Source organism: Cicer arietinum, chromosome 3 (assembly GCF_000331145.2).
Source record: "Cicer arietinum cultivar CDC Frontier isolate Library 1 chromosome 3, Cicar.CDCFrontier_v2.0, whole genome shotgun sequence".
Lineage (NCBI taxonomy): Eukaryota > Viridiplantae > Streptophyta > Magnoliopsida > Fabales > Fabaceae > Cicer > Cicer arietinum.
Genome location: NC_021162.2, coordinates 255,999 through 279,766, shown reverse-complemented (window position 1 = coordinate 279,766; position 23,768 = coordinate 255,999). Strand labels below are relative to the sequence as shown.

Sequence of the window (23,768 nt, the reverse complement as noted above, 5' to 3'; positions counted from 1 at the left end):
GCAGAAGAAAACGGACAACATAAGTGCAAAACATTGTAATCATTTCATCTCATATTAGTGATAATTCTAAGTCGAATCCAGTCCCCAAGACGTAAGAGTTTAACTCTGAAAAGGGTTAACAATTGTGTGCGTTCATTTTAGTATTGTAAGTCGAAATTATGTTTCTGTTTTAACAGTTGAAACCAAGAACGTTCTCAGGGGAAAAATGATTAATCTTCGTTTTACTGAAACCAAGAACATTCTTGGGTAAATACTGATCATTCTTTGTTTTACTGAAACCAAGAACATTATTGGGTGAAAAACTCGTCAATCTCCATTTTACTGAAACGAAGAGCATTCTTGGGTGAGTGACTGATCAATCTCCGTTTCTTTTACTTTGATCTTAATTAAAATTTAACAACAAATTTCATAAGTGAAGATCTAAGAAAAACACACTTTTATAATTTTATATTAAATTCTTCCATAATTTATCAAAATAAACATAAATATGATAATTATATAAGTTAAAAAAAAAATCCAACAAAACTACTATCCAAGAAATGTAAAAGTAAATTGATATGCAAAAAAAAAAAAACATGAGAAATAACATAATAACAAAATCCTGAATTAAATTTGTCTAAATATAATGAGAAGAGAAGAATTTATCAATATATAATTTTTAAGTTGATTTGGTCATTACAATTTGAGTGAAATATGAAAGAAGGAGAGAGAGAGAGGAAGAGGGAAATTTTAAAATTTAGGTTGGGTCTAACTCATACACCTTTTATAAATACTTTATTTTATTTAATATAAGACTTTTAACACATCTCCCACATTCATGTTTGAAGATTTGAATGTAACTTAAATAATCCAATAATAGTGATCAGATATTAAATATAAAAATATAATGTGAAAATTTAAAAACCGAAAAAATAATTACATACATACATGATCCGATGAAAATGATATAATAATGTTAATTAACTTTTCTCTATACATATTTATTTTTTTTTAGATATTTTTCTATAATTTTATTATTTGAGTGTTATGTAAATTTTATTTGTTGTGTTGATTCGATCTTGTTTAATTTTTTCGATTTTGTAGTAATGTTAATTTAATTCAAATTGAGTAATGAATTTGAATAAATTTAAAAATTTGAATAAATTTAAAAATTTGAATAAATGAAGGAGATACCGTAACTTTACTGATTTCACATCTTACCTTAATGAATGAATAATAATATTGGGTTGTTTGGTTCCCTGTGGTGCGTGAAATAGCTAAAAAGGTAAAAAATATTGGCTTTCCTCTGTTTGCGGAAATCGGCTCTAACCTATCTTCCTACATGTCGGCTAACTGACATTCTCCGTTCACATCCCTTTAGCCACCACACCACCTCCGTTTACATTTTCTAATTAACTATTTCCTTTTATATTATTATTTTCACGATATGCTTTTCGGGCCCAACCCAACCCCATAGCATCGAGTTTTCTATTCATTGTTTTTTTTTAGGTGATAAATCGGTAAGGGTTGGGTGGTGAATGTGTTTGTTTGATTCATCATCATCATCATCATCATCAATTATGGGTTCCGAGTTAAATGTTCGTGATTTATCATCTTCTATTTCGAAGAATGATCGTGCTTCTTCTTCTTCTTCCTCTTCTTCCCATTCCAAACTCCTTACATTGCCAACCATTTTAACTCTCGCACGTGTCGCCTCTATACCTCTTCTCGTTGCCAGTATGTTTCAATTTCAATATTATTATTATTATGCGAATCTCGATTTATTTTTTTATTTTTTTGATGATCACATAATATAATCATTTCTTTTAGCTTTCTACATGGATGGTTGGCAAGGAACCGCGGTTACCACAATTATTTTCACCGCCGCAGCCGTTACAGATTGGCTTGACGGCTATATTGCTCGCAAGGTACTGTGGCTACTATTCTTTATTCTAATTGTTCCTTTATCGTTATATCATATATATGATCATCTTTATTTTTATATACTTACTTGCAATGCAGATGAAACTAAAATCTACATTTGGTGCTTTCTTAGATCCAGTAGCTGACAAGGTTCTTTTCGTAACAACTACTACTATTACTACTACTTCCAATGTAGTATGTGAATTTAATATTATTTTTTGTACTCAAACTCATTTGCAGCTTATGGTTGCTGCCACATTGATCTTATTGTGTACTAGACCTTTGAAAGTTGTTGCTTTGGCACGAGCGCCGTGGCTCTTGATTATACCTTCAATCACCATCATTGGTAGAGAGGTAATGCCACCCATTTCAACTCTTGTATTCACTTATGGTTGTTGCTCTACAACTCCAATGATATGAACATTGAGATTTGGGATTACCTTTACCCATCAAGTATGTTTTGATGATAATGTGCATTTGTTACTTAGAAATTAGTGTAGCTGAGATGAGAATGTTGTGTTCTATGTGTGGATAGACTAGATGAGATAGGATTTGAAATGATAGCATCAGAGTGAGAGTTGGGGGAGCAACTATAGTAGAAAATATGGTGGAAACTTGACTTAGGTGGTTTAGGCATGTGGAGAGGAGATCTGTAGATTATGTAGTAAGGAGAGTAAATTAAATAGAAGGTAGTCAAATCACTAAAGGCAGAGGGAGACCTAGGATTGTTGTTATTGTAATGTGCATTTGTTATGAACCCAGAAAAAGAATTGGAAAATTTAATAAAAAGAAATGAAAACAAGAACACATTGCTCAATCAATGTTTTCAAATGCAAGCAATCTCCCTTTCCATGCGTCCTCCTATTTATATATGTATTTTTCATTAACTAACCAACTACCCTGTTTAATCCTAAGTACTCTAATTTGTCTTCATTCTTTATGTTAACAATACCTCCCTCCCTCAAATTCAACTTTGTCCTCCCTCGTGGTTGCAATCAGAAAAATGGGGATAAAAATAGTCTTATGTTATCGACTTTTATAGAATGTGCAATTCCTCTCAATTCAATACTTTCCAAAATCTTTTTTACCCAATATTGATAAAAATAGCCTGCAGTGACTAACTTCAATTTGATCAGATGAATAATCATCCATGTCAATATACTCAAATGCATGTGATTATAGAAACAGAGAAAAGGTTGTGTGTTAGTTTTGCTTTAAAGACTTTTTCGTCTTGAATCTGAGATTAAAGTGAGCTAGGTTCGCAGAACTGTTCTCTTATTCCTTCTCCATTAATCTTCTTACTGTGACATAGTTTGGCCAGGCCTATTAGGTCGTGTGAACCAACCCTATCTTGCAAAATATCTGTTCTTCCCTTATACCTTCGTCTTTCTTCATCACCAATCTATACAGTTGAATGCTTGCCACACTGCTGCGAATCTTTTTTGGGACACACCCATAGAGGCCCAGTACGTAAAATCCCATTAACTAGGTTGGCATACAGTCTGGTGGGGGGGCATGGTCAATCCTTGTGTAACCTGAATCTTCACAGCAGCCATATGGAAATTCTGTTCTGGCGGTTCCAGTGGTGACAATGGAGTTGGGTAGCTTGATGTGTAAGAAGAGATGCACACCCATATTTTTCCCGCCCACAGCGACTCTCCCCAATGCTACCCTGCTGCCCAAACCAACTCTGAAAACATCCCACTGGCTGTGGCAATTGGGCTAGCTACTGCATGCTTTGGCAGAGGTGGCGGGTCAACTTGTTCACTTGCTTCTTTCTTCTATGCTCCATATCGCTTCCTTATTATCATTTGCTTCAGCTCTTTTTCATATTCATCGAGATCAGATCTTCTCCACCATCGGCATCTGCAAGTGGTGGTGTGGGCCATGGGTAAGGTAGTAAAAATTGTGAATTTTACTTGTAAGATCACTGCAATCAACAATTATTTTGATGACATCGGTGATTAACTTGAAATGTTTTCTAGGCTAGAAATTGTGGAATTTATTGACCACTTAATTTTGATATTTATGTCTTGCCACTTTTTAAAAACATGCTGTTTTTTATTTTCCTTAATACACTAGCTTAAGCTGTTAATTTATGACTTATGAATTGTTGACGACTTTCCTATGGTTTTTGAATTTAAATTTGAAGTGTTTAAAGCAATTTAAAGGTTTTCTTTTCTTATTCATGCTATTTTGTATGCATATATATGAACTTATATACTTATTTTATAGATATTTTAGTATTTTTTGTTCCGTGGAGTGCCTATCACAATCCCACTCGACTTCCCTTTCCTTAAGTAAAATCTCAATTTTGACTACGCAGGTTGGTATCCTCTTCCCTAATCTTATTCTCACACATCTCTACCAAAGTGTCTTTCTCTGATTTTGTTACTTCATATGGTTTTCGGGTTGTTTCTTGATTCTCAGGCAACTCGTATGACTAATCTGATTTTTCAACGTTTTTTAGTCCAAGATCGCTCCTCCTCATCCACATTAGATGAAACTCCTCCCATTTTATCCCCAAATCTCTTTTCTTTGTTGAAGTGATGGGCTCAACCAGTTCTTTCTCCCTTGGCTCTCCTCGTCTTCTTCATCCCAGCCTTTCTGCACCCATCTGGAAAGAAGGTTCTTTTCTTATGTTAGCTACCTTCTTGGGTAGGTCAGAAAGCTATGTGGTGTGCTCTGCAACTAACTTCTTGAGAACTTCTACCAAAGTTGCTAGTACCAACAGTGAGTTATCCCACACTCGTCTTCCTCCTTAGTGCTTTGGCATGTTTCTTGATCACGGGGATTACTGTCACTCTCCCAGCCATTGATGGTCACAACCTGGTTTATGCTCCTTTATCCTCTGCTTTAGCATCTCCTTAATCTCGATTAGATTCTCCTCTGAAGTTGTAACTCCGGATTGCTGTTCCCCTTCAAGAACAATAAAGTTCTTCATTTCTGTCCCGACATGACAGTAGGCCTCCCTCAAAAACTGGCAACTCTATAAACCCAGTAAAAGAATTGGAAAATCGATAGAAAGAAATGTAAGGAAAAAACACAATATTTATCATAAGAATGAGAATAGGAGAGAAGAATCTCCTCAAGGGTTTTCATTTCTACCACAGGGCCAATGCTCTATTCACTCAATGACATGTTTACAAATGTAAATGACTTTCCTTTCTGTGTCCTCCTCAGTCCTCTCTATACATATAATTCCCTTTAACTAACCAACTACCCTATTTAATTCTAGCTACTATAACCCTCATTTATTCAATAAACAAACCCAGAACCACACATTAAGTTATAAAAACAGAGGAATACATTGTGGTAGAGACTAGAGATGTGAGGTTGAGATTAGGATAGAAGAGACCCATATGGATGTCGATGGTAGAGAAGAAGCTGATCTTAATGAATTAGAAGTTGAGTTTGAAAGCAACATTTCTACAGAAAAAGAGAAGATGGAAATTGTAAAGGGGAGAGTCAAGGAAACGAGAGACAGGGAGGAACAGGTAATAAGAAAGTATGGAGCGTGAACAAAGAGAGTGTAGAATTTCAACTGAAAGTTAATATAACTGTTGTTTGGAGCTATATTGTAGAATTGCAACTGACATATAAACATCTTCCATGCACAATACAAAGTGGAGGATAAATTAAGATGCATGAGCATAAATGCTCCAGATTTCACCCTTATTTCCTCTCTGGTGTTTCTGGGAGGAGTCTATTATTTATGCCGAGATGAGGGGGTAGTTTATGATCATGTTTCTGAAGATTTGTTCAGAACCTTCTTTTGTTGAAGGAGCACTGAATTATATTTTGCTGATACTGTCTGCGTAGGTTCCCTAGGTTCAATGTTATGCAATATTTGATTGCTTGGTTGTGTTTGTGCATATTTTCTAGCATACTTGTCTATCCGAAATTATAATTTAAATAGTCCTCCTTTTTCCTTTAATTTTCAAGGCATCATAATTTCTTGTAACTTTCAAAGCAGATAACCATGTCAGCACTCAGGGAATGGGCTGCTTCCCAGGGTAGTAAGGTTTTAGAGGTTTGTTTTACTTCCTGCTCACTTGAATCAATTTCCTGCTCCATATGCAAAATTTCAAGCTTATATATTTAAACTAAAAATAATAGGCTGTTGCGGTTAATAACTTGGGGAAATGGAAAACAGCCACACAGATGACGGCATTAACAATCCTCCTTGCTACCCGTGACTGCAGGTATTTTTGTTTTCTTTGCATTTTGAAGAAACCCTACTTGTTATTAATATAAAGTAAAATTGTTGATTTGACTCTAAATGACATCTATTTTATTTTTTCAGTCGCGGAGGACCTGCCATTTTGGCAGGCTCTGGTGTTTTTTTGCTTTATATTGCAGCAGGGCTTGCCATATGGTCGTTTGTAGTATATATGAGGAAAATATGGAAGGCGTTGCTGAGGTAACATGGTCGATCAATGGCATATATTTGGATGTGTTTGGTTCTCATGAATCATGACCATTATTTCTTGCAACATTTGTTCAGTGAGTGATACCATTGAAGGGAGATGGATGCAGTGGTCGTGACATATGTTTGTAATATTTCCTGTCTGCATTGTCTAACTCTGCAAAGCACCATTCATCCACATTTATGAAAATTGTATGCACAATTTTTTCCTTAGTTACTTAAGGTAAAGGAAAGGAAAAGAAAAAAAAGAAGAAAGGAGGCAGATTAAATTGGAAGAAATTACACGGTTGAAGGATGTTGAAGTAAATTCTCTAACTATGGATCCTTTGAAAGTTTGCCAGCTAGAGACATTTTCCTACAGAAATATTTTATGGTTGTAGTTGACTCTTGGGTTATTTTTGTTCTGGCCATATACTATACAGTTGCCTAATTAAATACACCAGTTATTGTTCAATGTTTGCAAATGTTCAATACTAGAGTAAGAATGAAATTGGACTCAATGTCTGCCAGTGAATTGACGCATTCACACAGTAAAAAAAAAACATTGACCATCTAATTTCGATTGGATGGTCTTGAAAAATACAGATTTTAATTTTATAATTTATAATACCGAACTAAAGTATGAATCGTTTGATCTAAATTGAACTACTATTAATATCTGACTACTTGAATGTAAAGGATCTTTTACTACAGAGAATCTCAATTTGGATAAGAAACCCTTTCATATATTTTCTTTTAAAATTTCATAAAATTTAATTAGAAACGATGTGATATGTGATCAATTAAACTTATGATATGATTATAAAGCTTTATTCGAATAAATTACTTAATCAATAACTAAATATGTCTAATTAATACATTTTTATACATAAAATTAAACATGTATAGGGTATCAATAAGTTAAAGGAAAGCAAACTATTTTAAATAAATAAAGACTTGACTGAAAAAATAAATGCAAGTACAAATCGTAGAAATTAAATCTTAGTAACAAACGTTGGTTGATCCAATCTATTTATATATATTAAAACAAATTCTAAATTTTATTGATTGACACCCTACACACTTATGTGTCACATCACTACATTTATGCCACATTACTTATATTCTTATTACAAGTCTCTAATTCATTTCACATTTTTCATATCTTTATTTAGTTTTTGCATTTCACGCACAATATCACATCTCTGTTGAAAATTCACAAACTTATATTCTTATATGTCATCCTTTACAAGTCTCTACAATTCATTTTACATTTTTCAAACCTCTATTTTGCTTTTATATTTTATACACCACATCACATCTCTATTAAAAATTTACAAACAATAGTTGATGTAGCTAAATATCACTAGAAGGAGGGTTGAATAGGGATTTTGCTGTTTAAAAATATTTTTCAAAGAGATTTTAAAACTATCCTCTCGTTGAGGATGGTAAGTCCTAGGATGGATTTTTTCAACCCTTTAGTTTTAACTTGAGTGAAAAAGTAAGAGAAGAATATGAGAGAGACACACACAATTTTATACTGGTTCACCTAAAGATGGCTACGTCCAGTCCTCACACCCTTGTGAGATTTCACTATCTTTTAAACTGATCAACCTCACTCTAAGGATGATTACAAACTGTGTATTCTTTAGCTTCACCAAGTTTACAATCAATATTCAAATATTTCCAAATGTAACTCACAAGGAAATTACAAAGTGGTATGAGAGTGATTGATACTTAATACTTTCTCAAAAGATTTACAAAGATATAGTGTAGGATCAAAGAAAGTATGAAGTGAGGATGTGAATTGCTCTTGATAGCTTTAAGATGCTTGATCTTTTTGTGCAATTGTGTTGTGTATCTTATGATGAAGAGCTTGCTGCATTTTATAGAGGTCCAAGCTCTTTGATGACCTTTGGAACTCATTACAAAAGATCCAATGTGCTTCATCATAATTACAGAACTGCCATTCAGCTTTTTAGGCCAGGCAGAAGCCATCCTCGCGCATGCACAGCTTCCTTGTAACTTGATCTTGAGATGTCTTTGTCTATTCTCTTTTATCAAGAGTGCAAAGTTGTTTCTTTGACCATGTGAGCTGTAACCTTTTCAAAAACTTTAAGGACGTTGATTTCAACTTTTGAGGTGATGCTGACAAGAAAAAGAAAGCCACCCTATTACATAGGACTCTCATACTCAGTCCGAGGATCAGATCTGGCAGCAACATGTGATTGTCTATTCTTGGCTTGTTTCTTGTTGCCTTTCTTTAACTTGACTTCTTTATGAATTAATTCGTGCAAGCCCAATAAATAATTTGATTTTAACCTTTGCACATGCTTGATGGGTTGCTTTCAACTTTGATGAACCATCCTCAGCCTATTATGTCATCCTCTTAGACTTAGATCTAGTTGTTCTTGTCCTTTTCCTTTTGGCCTTCTAACTTCTTTATTTCAAATACTTTTACTTATTCATTCTTTGAATTTGTTGTATATTTTTTTAATGAATAAAAGCATTTGTTCTGGTGAGGTCACAAACTGGCCAGATCTGGAGATTTTTCAATTTGCAGGTCATCCTCACTGTTTTCATCTTGATCATTTTCCATCATCACGTGGTTTTCCATCCTCAGGCTTGAATCATATTTTCCTTCTTTTTGCCTTAATGATTAATAACATATTTTCTTATATGAATACACTCAAGAGCACATGTTAGTCATTACCACAATCATAATCTCTTAAGCAATTTTGTTATCATTAAAATCATTTGAGAGATTTTGTCTCAACAATAGTTACTAATGAAAATAATTTTACTATCCTCTCACTCTCATCAATGTTCAGGACTCCTCAATTTCTTCTTTTTACTTTTGGTAAGACTACTCCTCTAATTCTAAACCATATCCTACATATTAGTTGGTTACAAAAGTCTCCTGTATTAATATTATCTCATCTAAAATGTTTTAGTGATTATTTGCAAACCTCTATACTCATTGCATGGAAAATTTATGTTTCCATTAGTATGATCAAACATCTCTACATCTAAGGAACTTTTCTAACTATAAATTGTTCACACATATTAGGCATACATGTTATATGTTCTATTTGGAGTCATTTGCAATGGGAAATCTATGCACATTTCAAGGTACATACTTTTAATACGTAAGAAAAAATATTCAAGGAGTAATTTGCAATCCTCTTTCCTTCTTCCACACTTTCATCACATACTTGTTATTAACGTATCATTCTACCTCAAGTTTTCAAATTACAAGTAAATTTGTTTATATATATCTAAAAATTTGATATGATAAGATCTAAATCCATTTCACACCATCAATCAACCATGATCATCAAATATTCAAGTTAAAAATAATGTGAACTTTTTTTAGCTATATTATATTCTTCAACACTAAACATTGAAATTTTATCAACAATTTAGGTTTTATAAAATTACTCAAAATAAACAAATTAATATTGCATTTCAACAAATAAATACATATATAACATTAATTTTATACATAATATAAAAAATTGATTAAAAATTAAAATTGTTAAGTTACTTTCTTAATACAAATATAATTATCGTAATTCATTGTCTAATAAATACAAATAAAGTATTACGTAAGTTACTCTGACTTACAAAAAAAATCAATAAATTTATATAATTCATTGGCTACATATATAACATTTTGTTATATATAATATGAAAAATTGATTAAATATTAAAGTTGTTATGTTACTTTCTTACCGTAATTTATTATCTAATAAATACAATAAATTATTACGTAAGTTTCACTGACTTACAGAAAAATCAATAAATTTATATAATTTATTGTCTAATAAATATAAAGTATTTACACTGAATTGCATAAAAATCAATAAATTTATAAAAAATGTTAAAGTTTATCAAATGTTAAATTAAATATGTAAAAAAAATAGAAACGCTAAAAGTCATAACAATTGACAATATTAAAAAGTTCAAAAATACACACATGTCCGAAAAGCCATGGAAATATAAAAATAAAAATAAAAAAATAAAAACTAATATGAGGTCTAGACTCTAGAGTTCAATGTAACTTTTAATCTTTCTTCACAAAATAATAATCATGTTCATTATCATTATTAATAGATAAAATATGTTATTTATTTTTGAAATATATTATACATTTTGAATACAAATAATTCATTGTCTAATAAAAACAAATTAAGTATGCCGTAAGTTACACTAGCATATATAAAAAATATCAATTTAAATTTATACAAAACGTTAAAATTTATTGAATGTTAAATTAAATAATAAGGAATGTCAAAAGTCACAACAATTGACGATATTAAAAAATTCAAAAATACTCATAAATTCACACGATCTTAAAAACTAACATAGCCTCCAATATTTATTTATATGAAGAAAAAAAATTATATAATTCAATTAAGGAATCATAAACTCGTATATTCATATAAAAAAATATATATTGTTCAATCATATTTCTATTTTCACAATTAAAATTAAAGAAGTTTGATTTTGTTTTATATTTTTTAATTAATATTGGTAGTGTGCTAATATATTTTCATAGAAAAACATAAAAAATAATTAATTATAAATACAAAAGTATTATAATGATTCAATCTCTTATTATTTATATAACAACCTCCTTTTCACAATATAAACAAAAAGTTATGCAAATAAATATTCATTCACCCTTTAATAGTTATTATTTTTTATTTTAACTCTTTAATTTTATGTTGACAATTCATTTGATTGTATTGCATCAAATAATATTATTACATACACATGTTTAAAAATTCTTCAAACACAAATAATTATTACTAATTGCACCGTAGCAATGGTACAAACAAACAAAAATTTAAATGAAAAAAATATATAACTAAAATAAAATAAATTTTATGAAAAAAATCATTCTTCTTTTATTTTTCATAAATTAAAAATGATAATATTTTTATTTTATATTTAATCATTATATTTCTATTTTATTTATATAAAATAATTATTCATAATACAATAATTAAAAATAAATATATATATATATATATATATATATCGCAATGTGCGGGTCAAATTTTAATTATTAAATTATTAAGGATTGACTCATATTAGAGTTTTCAGCCGCCAAAAAGTTTGTACATTTCACATAATCTACTTATTTGATATCATATTTTAATTTGATTTATCCAACATGTATGACTTAGTTTGTAAGTAGATTGAGCTTATAGAGTCACTAGGATATCTAAGGTTCTTTGTTTGGTTACAGGAGGTTTAAGGTTCTAATTTAAATAATTTAATGCCAAAAAATATTAAATTTAATTTATCCAGTATCACAAATATTTTTAAATTATTATTTGACGTAATTTTTACAATTCTTACATACACTAAATCTATTTTGATTTTGTCACGTAAAAGTAACATAATAATACATTCTGAAGTACACTTTTGTCACTCCTGTAAACTTAAACATGTTTTACATATTTAATCTACCAATCCTAGTATTTACTCTAGGCAATTATAAAATATAAAATAAAAGAAGTACTTACACCACGCATGGAGTTTAATTTACTGAATTGCATTAAAGTTTGTGAACTATATATTATATATTTTTTATACCACTACATCTATCATTACCTGGATAGCTACTAGCTAGCGAACTGTTTCAAATTAATCAAAAAAACCAAGCTGTTTCAAATTTCAATAATAAATAATTATCACAAGAATGAAAGAAAATGAAGAAAGGAGATATTAGACATGAGACAGTTTGTGAAAATTTTGTTTTGATGTGTAATTAGGAAGTTAGGAGGTGATGGCCCGAAGAGAGAAGAAACACACATGAGTTATCCATGTTTGTGGGGTCTCCTTAATAAAAAAGGGAGTGAGTAAAGGTGGTGGAAGATAAGGGGATATTGAGAAAGAGGAAGAGAAGGGTCTCCTAATCCTAAATTGAATGGAGGATATTGAAGCAAAAAGAAAGTAAGTATTAGGAGAAAAAAATCATGTCACACTCACATTAATAAGAGTTTAGAACTTTTTTGGACTTATAACTTGGTTTTGTAGGATTGAATTGAATCTAATTTAAATTTTAAACATCACATCGAGAGAATTTGAATTCTAACTACAATAAATTTTGATCATTCTTTACTTATTTTACCAAACTCTGAATTATCAAATTCCATTTTTCTAAATAGCAAGAGAGTTAAAACAAAAACAAAAAATTAAACATCGCTAATCATACAACCGATTTTGAAAAATTCAAATTCTAAGAGGAGATGCAAGTAAGGGAATATAAATATAGAATGAATTTTTTTATGAGTTGATATCCAAATTAAGAGCATAAGGTAGTATTGATCATATTTTCTGGTGGCTTATAACTGAGAGCGCTCAAACTATATACACAAAGATTATTATATTGTTTTGATATTTGGCTGCTTCTTGTGCTTTTTATGAAAGGAACATTGCAAGAAAAAGATGATGATGAGGTTTCTATCAAGTTTGCTTCACAAAGAGAAACAATCTCTGAATTACTATCATCAAAAGCAGTTTCACAGTTAACTCCATCCACTGATGGTATTTCTAACTTGTATGCTCCCTCTCTGTCTGTTGTTCTATTTACTGAGAAGCTTATCTGCTCATTGCTTTTCGGTGAACTTGCTCTAAATCTGCACTCTATATGAACATCAACACCTGATACATACATATATCAATTCATGAAGCACTGACACATACACCGAAGAGTGACACGTATATACTGATAATAATAATTTAAGAAAATAGAAGTTATTAAATATGACCGACGACATGTTTTGTTTTTGTGTCGGAGTCAGACACCAACGTATGAGAATGAATGAATAAGATAGTTACTACTTACCAGGCAAGAAGTAACTATGTTTAGAGAAAGTGCCAGTTGAGCAAGTATCACAATAAACAATTCCTACAACACTGATAGTTGTTGTGGGAGACTGAGCAATGAGCACAAAAGGGTAACTGAAGAACAGAGATGTCAGAAGAAGGAAGATAATCACTGGATCCATATGTGGAGCTAGCTAACTTCTACAAAATAAATTAGCTGCTAGCTTTTTGTATACATGTGTATCATTGGCTCTAAATGCAACAATTAATTAATATTTTATAGATGGAATGGATGAACCCGTGAGTGTTCAGAGAGGACCAACTACAATAGGAGACACCAAATTGTTAATTGGTAATATTATATATTCAATACAAACAAAGACATGTGACAGGAAAGTGTTGTTGGCATAAATACGAGTATATGGGTAGCAAAGAAGCAAAGAGTAATCTTCTACTCACATGGTGATATTCCAATAATTGTGGCAAAGCTCCCTTCAAATTTAATCAAAAATAATATAATTTGATTGATTAGGGGAATCAAGATAATCAGGGACAAAATCAAAAAATATTCAAGACACTAGCACTTAGTCAAAGCAGCAACAAATTGGTTAGCTTTTCCAAAGATATGGACACATCTTGGCTTGCTACTACCATCTTAGATAAATTAGTGGTTACTTATGACGATAAAATGCCCGTGAGAAATAAGTTGGAGTTATGAATGACGATAGTTTGAATAAAATGACGATAAAATGATAGTTTGAATATACATATCTGTAAGAAGAAGAAAAAACACTAATTCTATACCTGGAAGGACACTTCTGGACAATTTACACCATCCAAAAGTCCACTTCGGGCAGACCACAATCTAGTCTAATCTCTTTTTAAATCACAAGAATTTGGACTCTCTACCACCAACGATTATTAGCACAGTAAATAACAATAATTCCTGAGAGCTAAAACTAAATCCCTAGAAATAGAAAGTAATGTGTCCAAGATGCTAATATCATATAAATCAAACAACCAATTTAGTTAAAACAACTTAAAATGTCACACGGCTTTTTTTAACAAAAAGCATTTGGTTAACAAAGTTAAAGAATATTGTAAGAGCTTAACAGGGCGAAACTCTTACTGTACCCCTTTATACTCATAAGGTGCATGCATCAATAATTACAAATAATCTAACAAGAAAAACGATGAATTGCTTCAGTTCTCCTCTGGTGTTCTGTCTTTTAACAAGAGAACTGTTTTTCCTTCTTTTAACAAGAGAACTACGACGAGGGAGCACAACGATAGTTATAGAGCCTGTACACCTGGTGTCTTTACCAACCACTGCATTTATTTCGTTCCATTGAGCTGTGATCATTTCAATTTCTTCAATTCTCAAAGAATGTACTATAGTGTGATCACTTAAACTTCAGAAGAGTCTGTGGACAAGGATGAGTCTGTGCCATAATTCCAAAGGCTCTTCAGCTCACCTCTAATGCATCCCAATATAATAATGAGACCTGTTGATTTAATTAAATTAAACAACGAACTGGGCATAAGACAGCTAAAATGAAGAGAACGCAAACAAGTCCACACATAATTTCAGCCAAAAACTAGTTACCTAGTGTGCATGGAACAAGGTAGAGGAGTGCAGGTTGTCCATTTCCGTTCATCAGATATAGCCCCAAATATGTGAAAATGAGGCCTGAAATGAAAAAAGATACTCTGTCATGATATAAAAGATTAATGGCACTAATCTGTATAACAAGTTTAAATTACTGACAAGTAAACATCAAACATCTATATGCCTAAACAAGTAGCCCCAAGTAACTAATTGTTCTTTCAATTAATCGTGGATTTTATTGAAATGCTATTTATATAAAAGTCAATAACCATGCTTGAGATAGTAGAACTACTTGTGCTTAATCAACCAAACAAGAAACAGATGATCGTTAGTTGCTTGAAAGTTGGGTTGGTATCTCATTCATTCTGATCAGCCAATGTGTGAATAAAACCAAGAAATACTTGGCCTTAAATGTACTTGAGGAAAAAAAAAATTAAGCAACATTTCTGATGAAGGAGAAAATTATAAATTAATGGATACTAAAACAGAACAAAAGAACATACCAATGCCATAGCCAATTACCAACCAAAGAAAATATCCATTTACTGCTCCCTTCTTATAATCTTTGTCAAATCTAGACAACCAAAAGGCAGAATAAATATGTTAAAACAAAGCACCGCGTCAGAAGTATATAAATAAAAGCTGCCATGAGCAAATCTTAAAAAGCAATCTAGTCACATAAAATCATTTTGGCTTATGCATGAAACATAATTCAAAAGACAGAAGCAGAAGCAAAATATAAACCAAATTGCCCATTTAACATCAGAGGGCATTGTGAAAACCTTAAAATCGTTTCAACAAATATCACTGCAAAATATGGTAGGAAAAATAGACACTATTCATTGAAAGATATGTGTAGATCTTAAACTTTTTACATCTTGCATTTATATTTGGCTATGACAAAATAAGGAATTCAGTACCTATGAGCAAAGGAAACAAGCAAACCAGGAAATATAATATCTCCAAATCCAATCATGTCGTAACCACCCCATGTATCAAAAAGACGAGGAAATCTCAAAAGCATAGGAACTGCTTCACCACCAGCCTTGTCACCTCGAGCAACCTGTAAAAGTGAACCCAAATCATAAACGATTGTGACAAATATATAAGACAGCACAATCATATTCGAGAAAGAAACCACAAGGTACATTTGATAAAGAATAAAAGAGCAGCTGTCTTATTTATCTTTTAACACACATCTCCATTAATCAACTCTGTAACTGTAAACTGGCATTACTGGCTATACATTGTATTCTTTAGTTATATATAATCACAGTATAAGATTCTAGACACTTAAGCATTCGCACAGAAAAAAAGTTATCGCTAGATCCTCCCTTTCTTCACTGTAACAGAACTGGAGAAATGCCTAATTTTTTCAGTAATTCGTTTCCCTTTTGTGGATTTTGTGACACACTGAACTGTTCCTGGTGTAACCTCATTTGTGACCATGCTTCATTCCAGCCCAGCCATCAGGTCCCTCTTTCTCTCCTTCAAACCAAGGCTGCTAGCTTGCTAGTAATAGATTTGCACAATCAGTAATTTAATCTTTTATGGAGAGATTCATACCCAATTTAATAGATGGAGTGAATGACCAAAGTAATGGATTAAAAGATGTCAATCAGTACAACCAATGAATTGCAGCCCCCAACAGTGCCAATCTGTCCACCACTATCTTCCACCATTGCTCTCCGACATGATCATATCATCACTTCTAGCAAGATATCTTCCTTGAGCACTTTAGATAGAGCCAACTCATCCTCCTTTACCCTTCGATCTAGAGAGTTTTATTTTTCACCTCTTTCATTGGTCACAATATTTTGTCCAGTTTGCACCAATTTCATCCACTCGGCATGAAAACACATGGGCCTCCTCCAATATCAACAAATTTTTCAGCATTGGTTTAATGGTTAAAAAATGATGAAGATGTTTTACATAATTTAATCTTTTACGAAGAGATTCATACCCAATTTAATATTCCTGTCAACATTTTGCAGTGTTTGCCTAAAAAAACATTTCACAGTGTTTATATTCACCAATATTTCATTTTCTTTACTACTTTTATGTCTTCACATGCATCATTTATGATCCTTGTGCACACACACCCCTCAATGGAATGAAGTTTCTGTGTTGGAAACCATCCCTCTCTGCCGAAGAATCGGATGGAACCAGCCAGACAGGAAACAATGTTACAGTAACAGTATCTGTCTAATGGTAGTTAAGTTTAGGAAGTAATAAGTGGCAAAATTATGCAATGGCAGTTTTTAAAAGTTTAATAGCATTAATAGGCAGTTATGTTAGACAATAACTTCTGTGTGCATATATATATATATATGATAGTAGGTTCAGAAAGGGGAGGAGAGAAGGTTGTTATTCTGTATTTTGGACAGAAAATACTCAGTAGGAGACTTAGTCTCTAGGACAGCAGGTGTGTTGATGTAATTTCTGTAGTACGATAATTAATCTGAGACAGCAATCGCGCTGCTGTATTTTCTGTAGTTTGCTGCAATAATCCTATTTTCCTTCTGTTCAAAGTAGTGTTTTATCATTAATCAGTCCTATTTCCATATATTTAAATTGGTGTTTTATCAGAACCTGAGACTAGTGGCTTCAACAGTGGCGGCAGGCTGGCTAGGCTTCTTGAATTTCTCTTCCCATCAGTGGTTCCTGATGCTTCCTCAAACCTTCTCAACTTCTTTTATTCTTTTCTCCACTTCTTTTTCTTTTTTTGTTGGCAAAACAATATTTTTTTAGGTACTTGGGATCGTGTCTCCAAAACAGGGGCTATTATGTAATATAGAGTCAATTTCCATTTCCCCTCTCACCTCCTTGGCTCTTTGATCAAACTTTTGTGTTACTCCATTATATTCCCTCATCAATACTTCATCACTTGTCTTCTTCTAGACGACTGTGCTTCCTGTTGTATCCAAAACATGGCGATCACAACCCTCCTCATGTGCTTGGCCTTTCCTGTGCTCACTCTTTACCACCAACTAAGAAGAAGAAGACAAAAGACTAAACACTAATCCCTATTTATAGGGATACAATACTCTAAAACCTAAATAAATAGGGAAATCGGGAAACAATACACGGTAATAACTAAGTAATATGGAAATTAATCTTAGGAGAAAATCTACGATAATCTAAAATTAGAAACTAGTCTTACGCAATAAACTACGATACTCTAACATAATACCAAGATATTCTGAGATACTTTCTTATATTCTAACACTATGTTTAAAGGATACTTTGTCCTCTGACTTCATATTCTACTTTCTTCTCACTTTCTACCAAAATTTCCTTTTTATTAAGTAAATAGAAATAAGTAACATATACTACTCTACCTTTGACCTCTGACTTCATATTCTACTTTCTTCTCACTTTCTACCAAAATTTCCTTTTTATTAAGTAAATGCAAATATGTACATATACTACTCTACCTTTGAAGATGCAAACTGAACTGAGACAATCCAAGTAAAGTACTAAAGTATTACTTGTACAAGTGAATACTTACTGCAATCATGACACTTTCATGGAATATCAACGGAGATATGAACACCCAAAAGATGTCGTAGGCAAAGGCAGAAAAAAGGAGCACAGTCGCAACCTATTATATTCGATACATAAGAAAATTACAATAACTGTTATTTATGACTATTCAGAACAAAGTAAGAAAAGGAAGAATGATTGGTTTATTGTTGATACAAGGAATCCGTTCAGGTACCTTAATATTGGGTAATTGAGCCAACTGCAAGACTGTTATCATCAAACAGATTCCCTGTTAAGAATAAGAAATACTTTAAGTGAATACCACAGAGTCAAAGATCAATCACACAGTTAATCATTGGTTAATAGCATCAAACATACTAAATGGCAAACCAATTTCAGTGCAATGCTTCAGGAAGCTCAATAGAAACCAATCAGCAAACCAAGATCCCAATGTTGTATTTGGACCATGTGTGTGTGCAGACTCATACACAGACATTATTTATTGATTTGAAAATAATGAAATTGAAGCTAATGAACCACTCAGGTACTCAGGTGGTTAACAATGTTAAAACTTCAAAGAATGGTGGATGAGAAACCAGTTGTTAAATCAATTAAACACTTGATTGATCAGCTATAAAAATTTAAACCATGAATTCCTGTCTTCAAATTTTTCTACATATACACATCAGTATGAGCTAGTGTCTACACACTTTATTTAATTTCAGCTTAATGCATGTGGAAGTGTAAATGTGTAATAGGAAATGTTCACGTATAAATACTAGGAAGACCTACAAATAGATATAGAAACCAAGCAAACATCTCCTCTAGTTTACCATACAAAGTTTCTAGCTTCCCCTCAACTTACAAGAATGTCTTGGCCAATCCACGAGTAAGATTCATGTCGAGTAGCAGCCCAAAAAACAGCAAATGCCACAGAGAATAAAAGCACTACCAGTGAGAAAATAGAAACCTCCCCAAATAGAGGTACATTCACAGTCTTCTGACCATAATTTTGGCATTTCCTGCTCACATGTAAATTTGCAAGAAAAAAATTAAGGACTGTTAAAATTAGCAAAACGCATGGCATGCAGAAAGAAATCTGATTTCCTTTTCTGTCCAAAGAGAGAGAGAGAGATTGGTTGTACCTTAAAGTGAGGCTTGTAATACAATTGTGCATCCCCTGAAAATGAATACAAGCTTAAATTAATGGACAGAGGAAATTAAAGCTTTTGATTGAGTATGTTGATGATAATGATGAGTGATGATATTGATATTTGCGCTCTTAGTCTTGCATACAGACACTGCCACTCTCTTGCTCCCTAATTCTTTCATTCATACAACTTATATGAAATCAACAAAGTTAATTTAGCATGATATGATTAGTAGATGTCAAATACTTGAATTGCTAATAGCCTAATAAAAAGTTTCAGCTTATATGGACAGAAAAAGTTTCAGCTTATAGCCTAATGATATGAGAGGGAGGGAACTAATACCCTCTTCATGCATACTATGAAACATGATCTTTGGTCAATTTGCAGGAGTGGAAGTAAAAGCCTTACCTCAATACCAGCAATGCAGAAAAGTACAATGAGCAACCACATAAACCAAGCAGACATGAAGAAGAACAACAGAAGAAGCATGGTAGATGCTGCTATGACAAATACAATAGCAGCCTTTGAATTGATGGTAATAACTTGCTTATTAGAATCGCCTCTTGCTGCTGCAGCATTTCGAGATTCCTAGCAAAAGATTAAAAAAAATGTATATATAAAATGTTATGCATTTGAAGATATGTTAAAAACAAACTTGAATAAATTTGTATCGGTTAACAAATGGTAAGAAGAATACATGCTCCTTCACCTCAGTGTACAATTTGTAATAGTTAATGAAATTAAAACTAACTGAAAGAAAGAAAATCAAAGATAAAAGGAAACGTAGGTAAGTAGACACGTCAAGGTCAGTGTGTCAGTGTCTATACATTTTCCATATCAGCATTGTTCAAATATTAAGTGATTTTTGGTTGACAAAAGCATGTCCCACATCCAAAAAGTGCAATCTCAAAGCATTATAAAAAGGCATTTATAAGGGCATATCATAAACTTTAAGGCTGATAAAGGGTTGCAAGGAAAAACCTTGGGATTCAATTCATTATAGCGTTCACCAGACTTCTCAGGAGCAGTTATATCTGACCATAGTGAAGCACATACAATTGTTCCAACAGCCACCAACCACAGAAATGCAACTGAGAGGTCTAAAATTGGTTGAGGTGGTGCATATAACAAAACTTCCACTGCAATACACAATTCAAAATTAACCATCTGTAGACTATGTGGAAAATAAACTAGGATAAACATGAATTTTAAACTAGCCATATTTTTCTCCATCTCCTTTATTCAAAGGAGCATCTATATGTTCGCGTGAGAGGAGTCATGGTTGAATTTCCAGTCGATGCTTTAAAACCACATGGCAATGAATTACCAAATGTTTTCTTGTGCTAGTGTGGTACCCATTAGATCAGTTGGAAATTTCACTCCATAATATCATGATGCTTTATTTATGCAATTCTTCATTAATTCAAATTACAAGTGAATTAATAACATAACAAACTAATTACTAACTTTGGCCGTTTAAAAAAACACAAGTGAATTTAAGACAACCACCCAATATATCCAAATTCCAATCCAACACATAACATAAAACTCTACCAAATTGCTAAATAAGCACCTGCTATCAAAACATAATTACAAGCTCCCTGCTATACATCTTTTTGTACAACAATACCACGCCAAGGCCTTACCCAACATGGTAGGTTTGGTGCAAGGATTAATATGCACCATTGGGCTCAAGCCTTTTGATTAATAAAACCAAAAAAGTTTCAATAAAACCGGTTAGAGAACCATTTAGACTGAAGTCTTTCTCAATGATTTTTCTACTTTGTTTTTGTAGATCTTGCTATTCTATTTTGTCATACTATCTTCTATTTGGTTCATTTTTCTTATTGAAGCCTCTAAATATCTTATTCTCACATGACCACACTGCTTCAAGAGAAGAGAGTTTTATTAATATTTTCTTTAATAAGTCCTAAGCCAAATGGGGGTGTTGGAATAAACTCTTCTACAACTATTACATGCAAAGGAGAAAAAACAATTGTTGCACACATCTAAGTAACTAACAACAACAAACAACAAAGCCTTAATGTATCGGGTGGGGTCAACTATATAGTCTAAGTGTCAACGTAGGACTCATACACGTGTTTACTACAGCCGAAAAGGATTTGCATCTAATAAGCATATAACAATGTTCAATAGACATACAAGTCTAAGTATCTTTCTCAAAGACAATAATAGTAATAGTAATTAATAGTACAAATTGAAGTTCCAAAATTAAAGCTCTGACCTCTCTTTCCAGATGTTAAAGATCCGTTGAGAGCTTCTCCTGCTGATTTTGTTATCATCACAACTGGAATTGAAACATCTGCCCCAGAGCTATTGGAGCAAACCATCTCAGTGAGATCTGATAAAAAAATAAATAGTTATATATATATCAGACAAAATATAATGACATAAAAATTTAATTACCATAGCAGATAAAAGAGCAGTGAGCAAGTCATTAATCGCAATAAAAGCAATGTTTCAGTTAGTAAATTATACTGCTAAAACATTTAGCAGATATTTAATTGTTAGAGTTAAGCGAGATGAGATTTCACTATGTCTATGCTTGCCTTACAACTCAGATTCCATCTTTCCGTTATATTGAAAAATATATTCAGGTTTTGTCTACAGTTCAATATACATGAATAAGCTTGAGGCTGGAGAAGTGCCAGTGCAACTCAGTTTCCAGCCGAGTGTAAATAGGTGAGAAAATCACAAGGCTAACACATTAAAGTATGAAACTACAGTCTTATTATGTTAAAAATGGAGGTAAACATAATGTATCTCAGCAATGAAATGAACCTTCTTCGTCATTTATGATCAAGACACCAGCAGCACCTCCTAACTGCGCAAATGTAGCTTTAATTGAGAAGTCACAACCCCCACGAACACAGAGAGCAACCGAATCAAATAACTGCAAAATGGGTATAACACATAAAACACTCAAACTCAGACATCACACTTCTAAATAAAACCTAACATACTCAAATGTCCAATCCCATCACATATAATAGTAAGTCAAGGTACTCCTGATTAAGAAGACTCATTTGTTGTGTAGTGACAAAAACCACGAATTCATAATCAGAAATTAGGTAAAGAAATTGATCAACAATGGAAGATAGAATGTATTTAATTGATAAACTGAGAAAAACTATAGGGAAAGTATCTCCAATTATTATAAATGTCTGTGTCAGTGTTTCATAGTCATTTATCATAAAGACCATAGGGAAAATTAAGTCCCAGTACCGTGATTAACTAATACAAGTTGATGAATGAAATAAAAATAACCTGTGAGGTTGAAGGAGAACAGCAATCAATAGGATTAGAAAAAAGAACGGGAGTTCTGACACTATTGTTGGCCTTTTCAGGCAACGAAGAGCCAAAACTTGCAGTGATTCCAATTTGAACACTACCTTCCTCACCATCTGCCCAATTCTTCACCTTAACCTACAGTTGAATTTTAATTTATCATCGTCATCATCATAAACCTAATAAGATCGAACAAATTAGGTAAAATTGAAATTTGGAAATAAATAATTGTGTTACCAATTGGAAGGAGTTATTGCAGGAATCGGACTTGGGAGCCCTATCGTCATCGTGTTTCACATCGTCGGAAGAAGCCGGAGTCACAAACAACAACAACGACAACACCACCGACAGAAACAAACGCAGGCCGCGAGAAGAAGAAGAAGCCATTGTTGTTCGTTGCAACTCGATGTGATGACTGATTAATCAATATGATCAAATCTCTTTCACAGCGATTTAATCTAATTTAATTAGTTGGTTAATGATGATTTGTGTGAACACAGTAGTTGGTTACTTACTGGAGTTTATATTTTTATAGTTAGTTTATTCTTCACACTCACCAAGAGCTACTCCGTTTAACTCTAATTTAATCTACCATTAGGGCACTTATTGTAACCACAATAAGCTATTTTAGTGCTTATTAAACTAATTTATAAAATTGTTGGATAAAATGAAAATTGTTTAGTAAATAAGTTTTTCTCACATGTTTACATTTTATTCTAATATACTATTTTAAGTAAAGTTTAAATTTATAATTTTTCATTTTTTTTTTATTTATAACTTCGTTAATTTATTCTTATTATTTTTTATATATAAAACATAATTTCATAAAATTATTATTCACCTATTATATTTAGTATATTCTTCTTTATGTTATTACTTCTGTTTTTTCTTTTTGGAGATTGTACTATTACTTCTACACAGGGATGAGAATAGGTTATACCGTCCGTTGGGTATGGCATGGCCCACTTATAATTTGGTCTGACCTATTTAATAAAAAGATTAGGCTCATGCTGTTTTTAAAAACTATTTATTTAAATAGGTGGTTCAGACCGACCTATAT

General features: G+C 32.3%; 3 protein-coding genes across 3 annotated transcripts; 1 reads left to right on the top strand and 2 right to left on the bottom strand.

Annotated features, from left to right (window-relative positions):
* Positions 1–1,230: 1,230 nt before the first annotated feature.
* On the top strand, positions 1,231–6,787 carry LOC101506950 (CDP-diacylglycerol--glycerol-3-phosphate 3-phosphatidyltransferase 1, chloroplastic/mitochondrial-like). The gene is made up of 8 exons (XM_004515519.4): positions 1,231–1,716; positions 1,810–1,907; positions 2,002–2,052; positions 2,143–2,256; positions 5,879–5,935; positions 6,022–6,107; positions 6,209–6,325; positions 6,410–6,787. The coding sequence occupies exons 1-8, from the start codon at positions 1,518–1,520 to the stop codon at positions 6,414–6,416; spliced, it is 729 nt and encodes a 242-aa protein (XP_004515576.1). The 5' UTR covers positions 1,231–1,517; the 3' UTR covers positions 6,417–6,787.
* Positions 6,788–12,580: 5,793 nt separating this feature from the next.
* On the bottom strand, positions 12,581–13,476 carry LOC101507803 (uncharacterized). Its single transcript, XM_012711870.3, has 2 exons — positions 13,173–13,476; positions 12,581–12,988 (listed from the first exon to the last, which is right to left on the bottom strand). Exons 1-2 carry the CDS (start codon positions 13,333–13,335, stop codon positions 12,630–12,632), a joined length of 522 nt encoding a protein of 173 aa, XP_012567324.1. The 5' UTR covers positions 13,336–13,476; the 3' UTR covers positions 12,581–12,629.
* Positions 13,477–14,139: 663 nt separating this feature from the next.
* LOC101507495 (signal peptide peptidase-like 2) lies at positions 14,140–23,226 on the bottom strand. Its single transcript, XM_004515521.4, has 14 exons — positions 22,946–23,226; positions 22,688–22,846; positions 22,202–22,313; positions 21,645–21,761; positions 20,381–20,538; positions 19,808–19,987; positions 19,394–19,428; positions 19,114–19,270; positions 18,484–18,537; positions 18,274–18,366; positions 15,683–15,825; positions 15,266–15,336; positions 14,760–14,843; positions 14,140–14,658 (listed from the first exon to the last, which is right to left on the bottom strand). Exons 1-14 carry the CDS (start codon positions 23,093–23,095, stop codon positions 14,561–14,563), a joined length of 1,611 nt encoding a protein of 536 aa, XP_004515578.1. The 5' UTR covers positions 23,096–23,226; the 3' UTR covers positions 14,140–14,560.
* Between the last annotated feature and the right edge of the window lie 542 nt (positions 23,227–23,768).

Excerpts from the sequence above, each read along its gene's own strand:
- LOC101506950 (XM_004515519.4), top strand. The coding sequence starts at position 1,518 with ATGTGTTTGTTTGATTCATCATCATCATCATCATCATCAATTATGGGT. Across the intron at positions 1,717-1,809 it reads TATACCTCTTCTCGTTGCCA|CTTTCTACATGGATGGTTGG; the intron begins GTATGTTTCAAT and ends CATTTCTTTTAG. Across the intron at positions 1,908-2,001 it reads ACGGCTATATTGCTCGCAAG|ATGAAACTAAAATCTACATT; the intron begins GTACTGTGGCTA and ends CTTGCAATGCAG.
- LOC101507803 (XM_012711870.3), bottom strand. The coding sequence starts at position 13,335 with ATGGATCCAGTGATTATCTTCCTTCTTCTGACATCTCTGTTCTTCAGT. Across the intron at positions 12,989-13,172 it reads ACATAGTTACTTCTTGCCTG|GTGTTGATGTTCATATAGAG; the intron begins GTAAGTAGTAAC and ends TGTATGTATCAG.
- LOC101507495 (XM_004515521.4), bottom strand. The coding sequence starts at position 23,095 with ATGGCTTCTTCTTCTTCTCGCGGCCTGCGTTTGTTTCTGTCGGTGGTG. Across the intron at positions 19,988-20,380 it reads ATAATGAATTGAATCCCAAG|GAATCTCGAAATGCTGCAGC; the intron begins GTTTTTCCTTGC and ends ATCTTTTGCTAG. Across the intron at positions 14,659-14,759 it reads CCTTGTTCCATGCACACTAG|GTCTCATTATTATATTGGGA; the intron begins GTAACTAGTTTT and ends TTAAATCAACAG.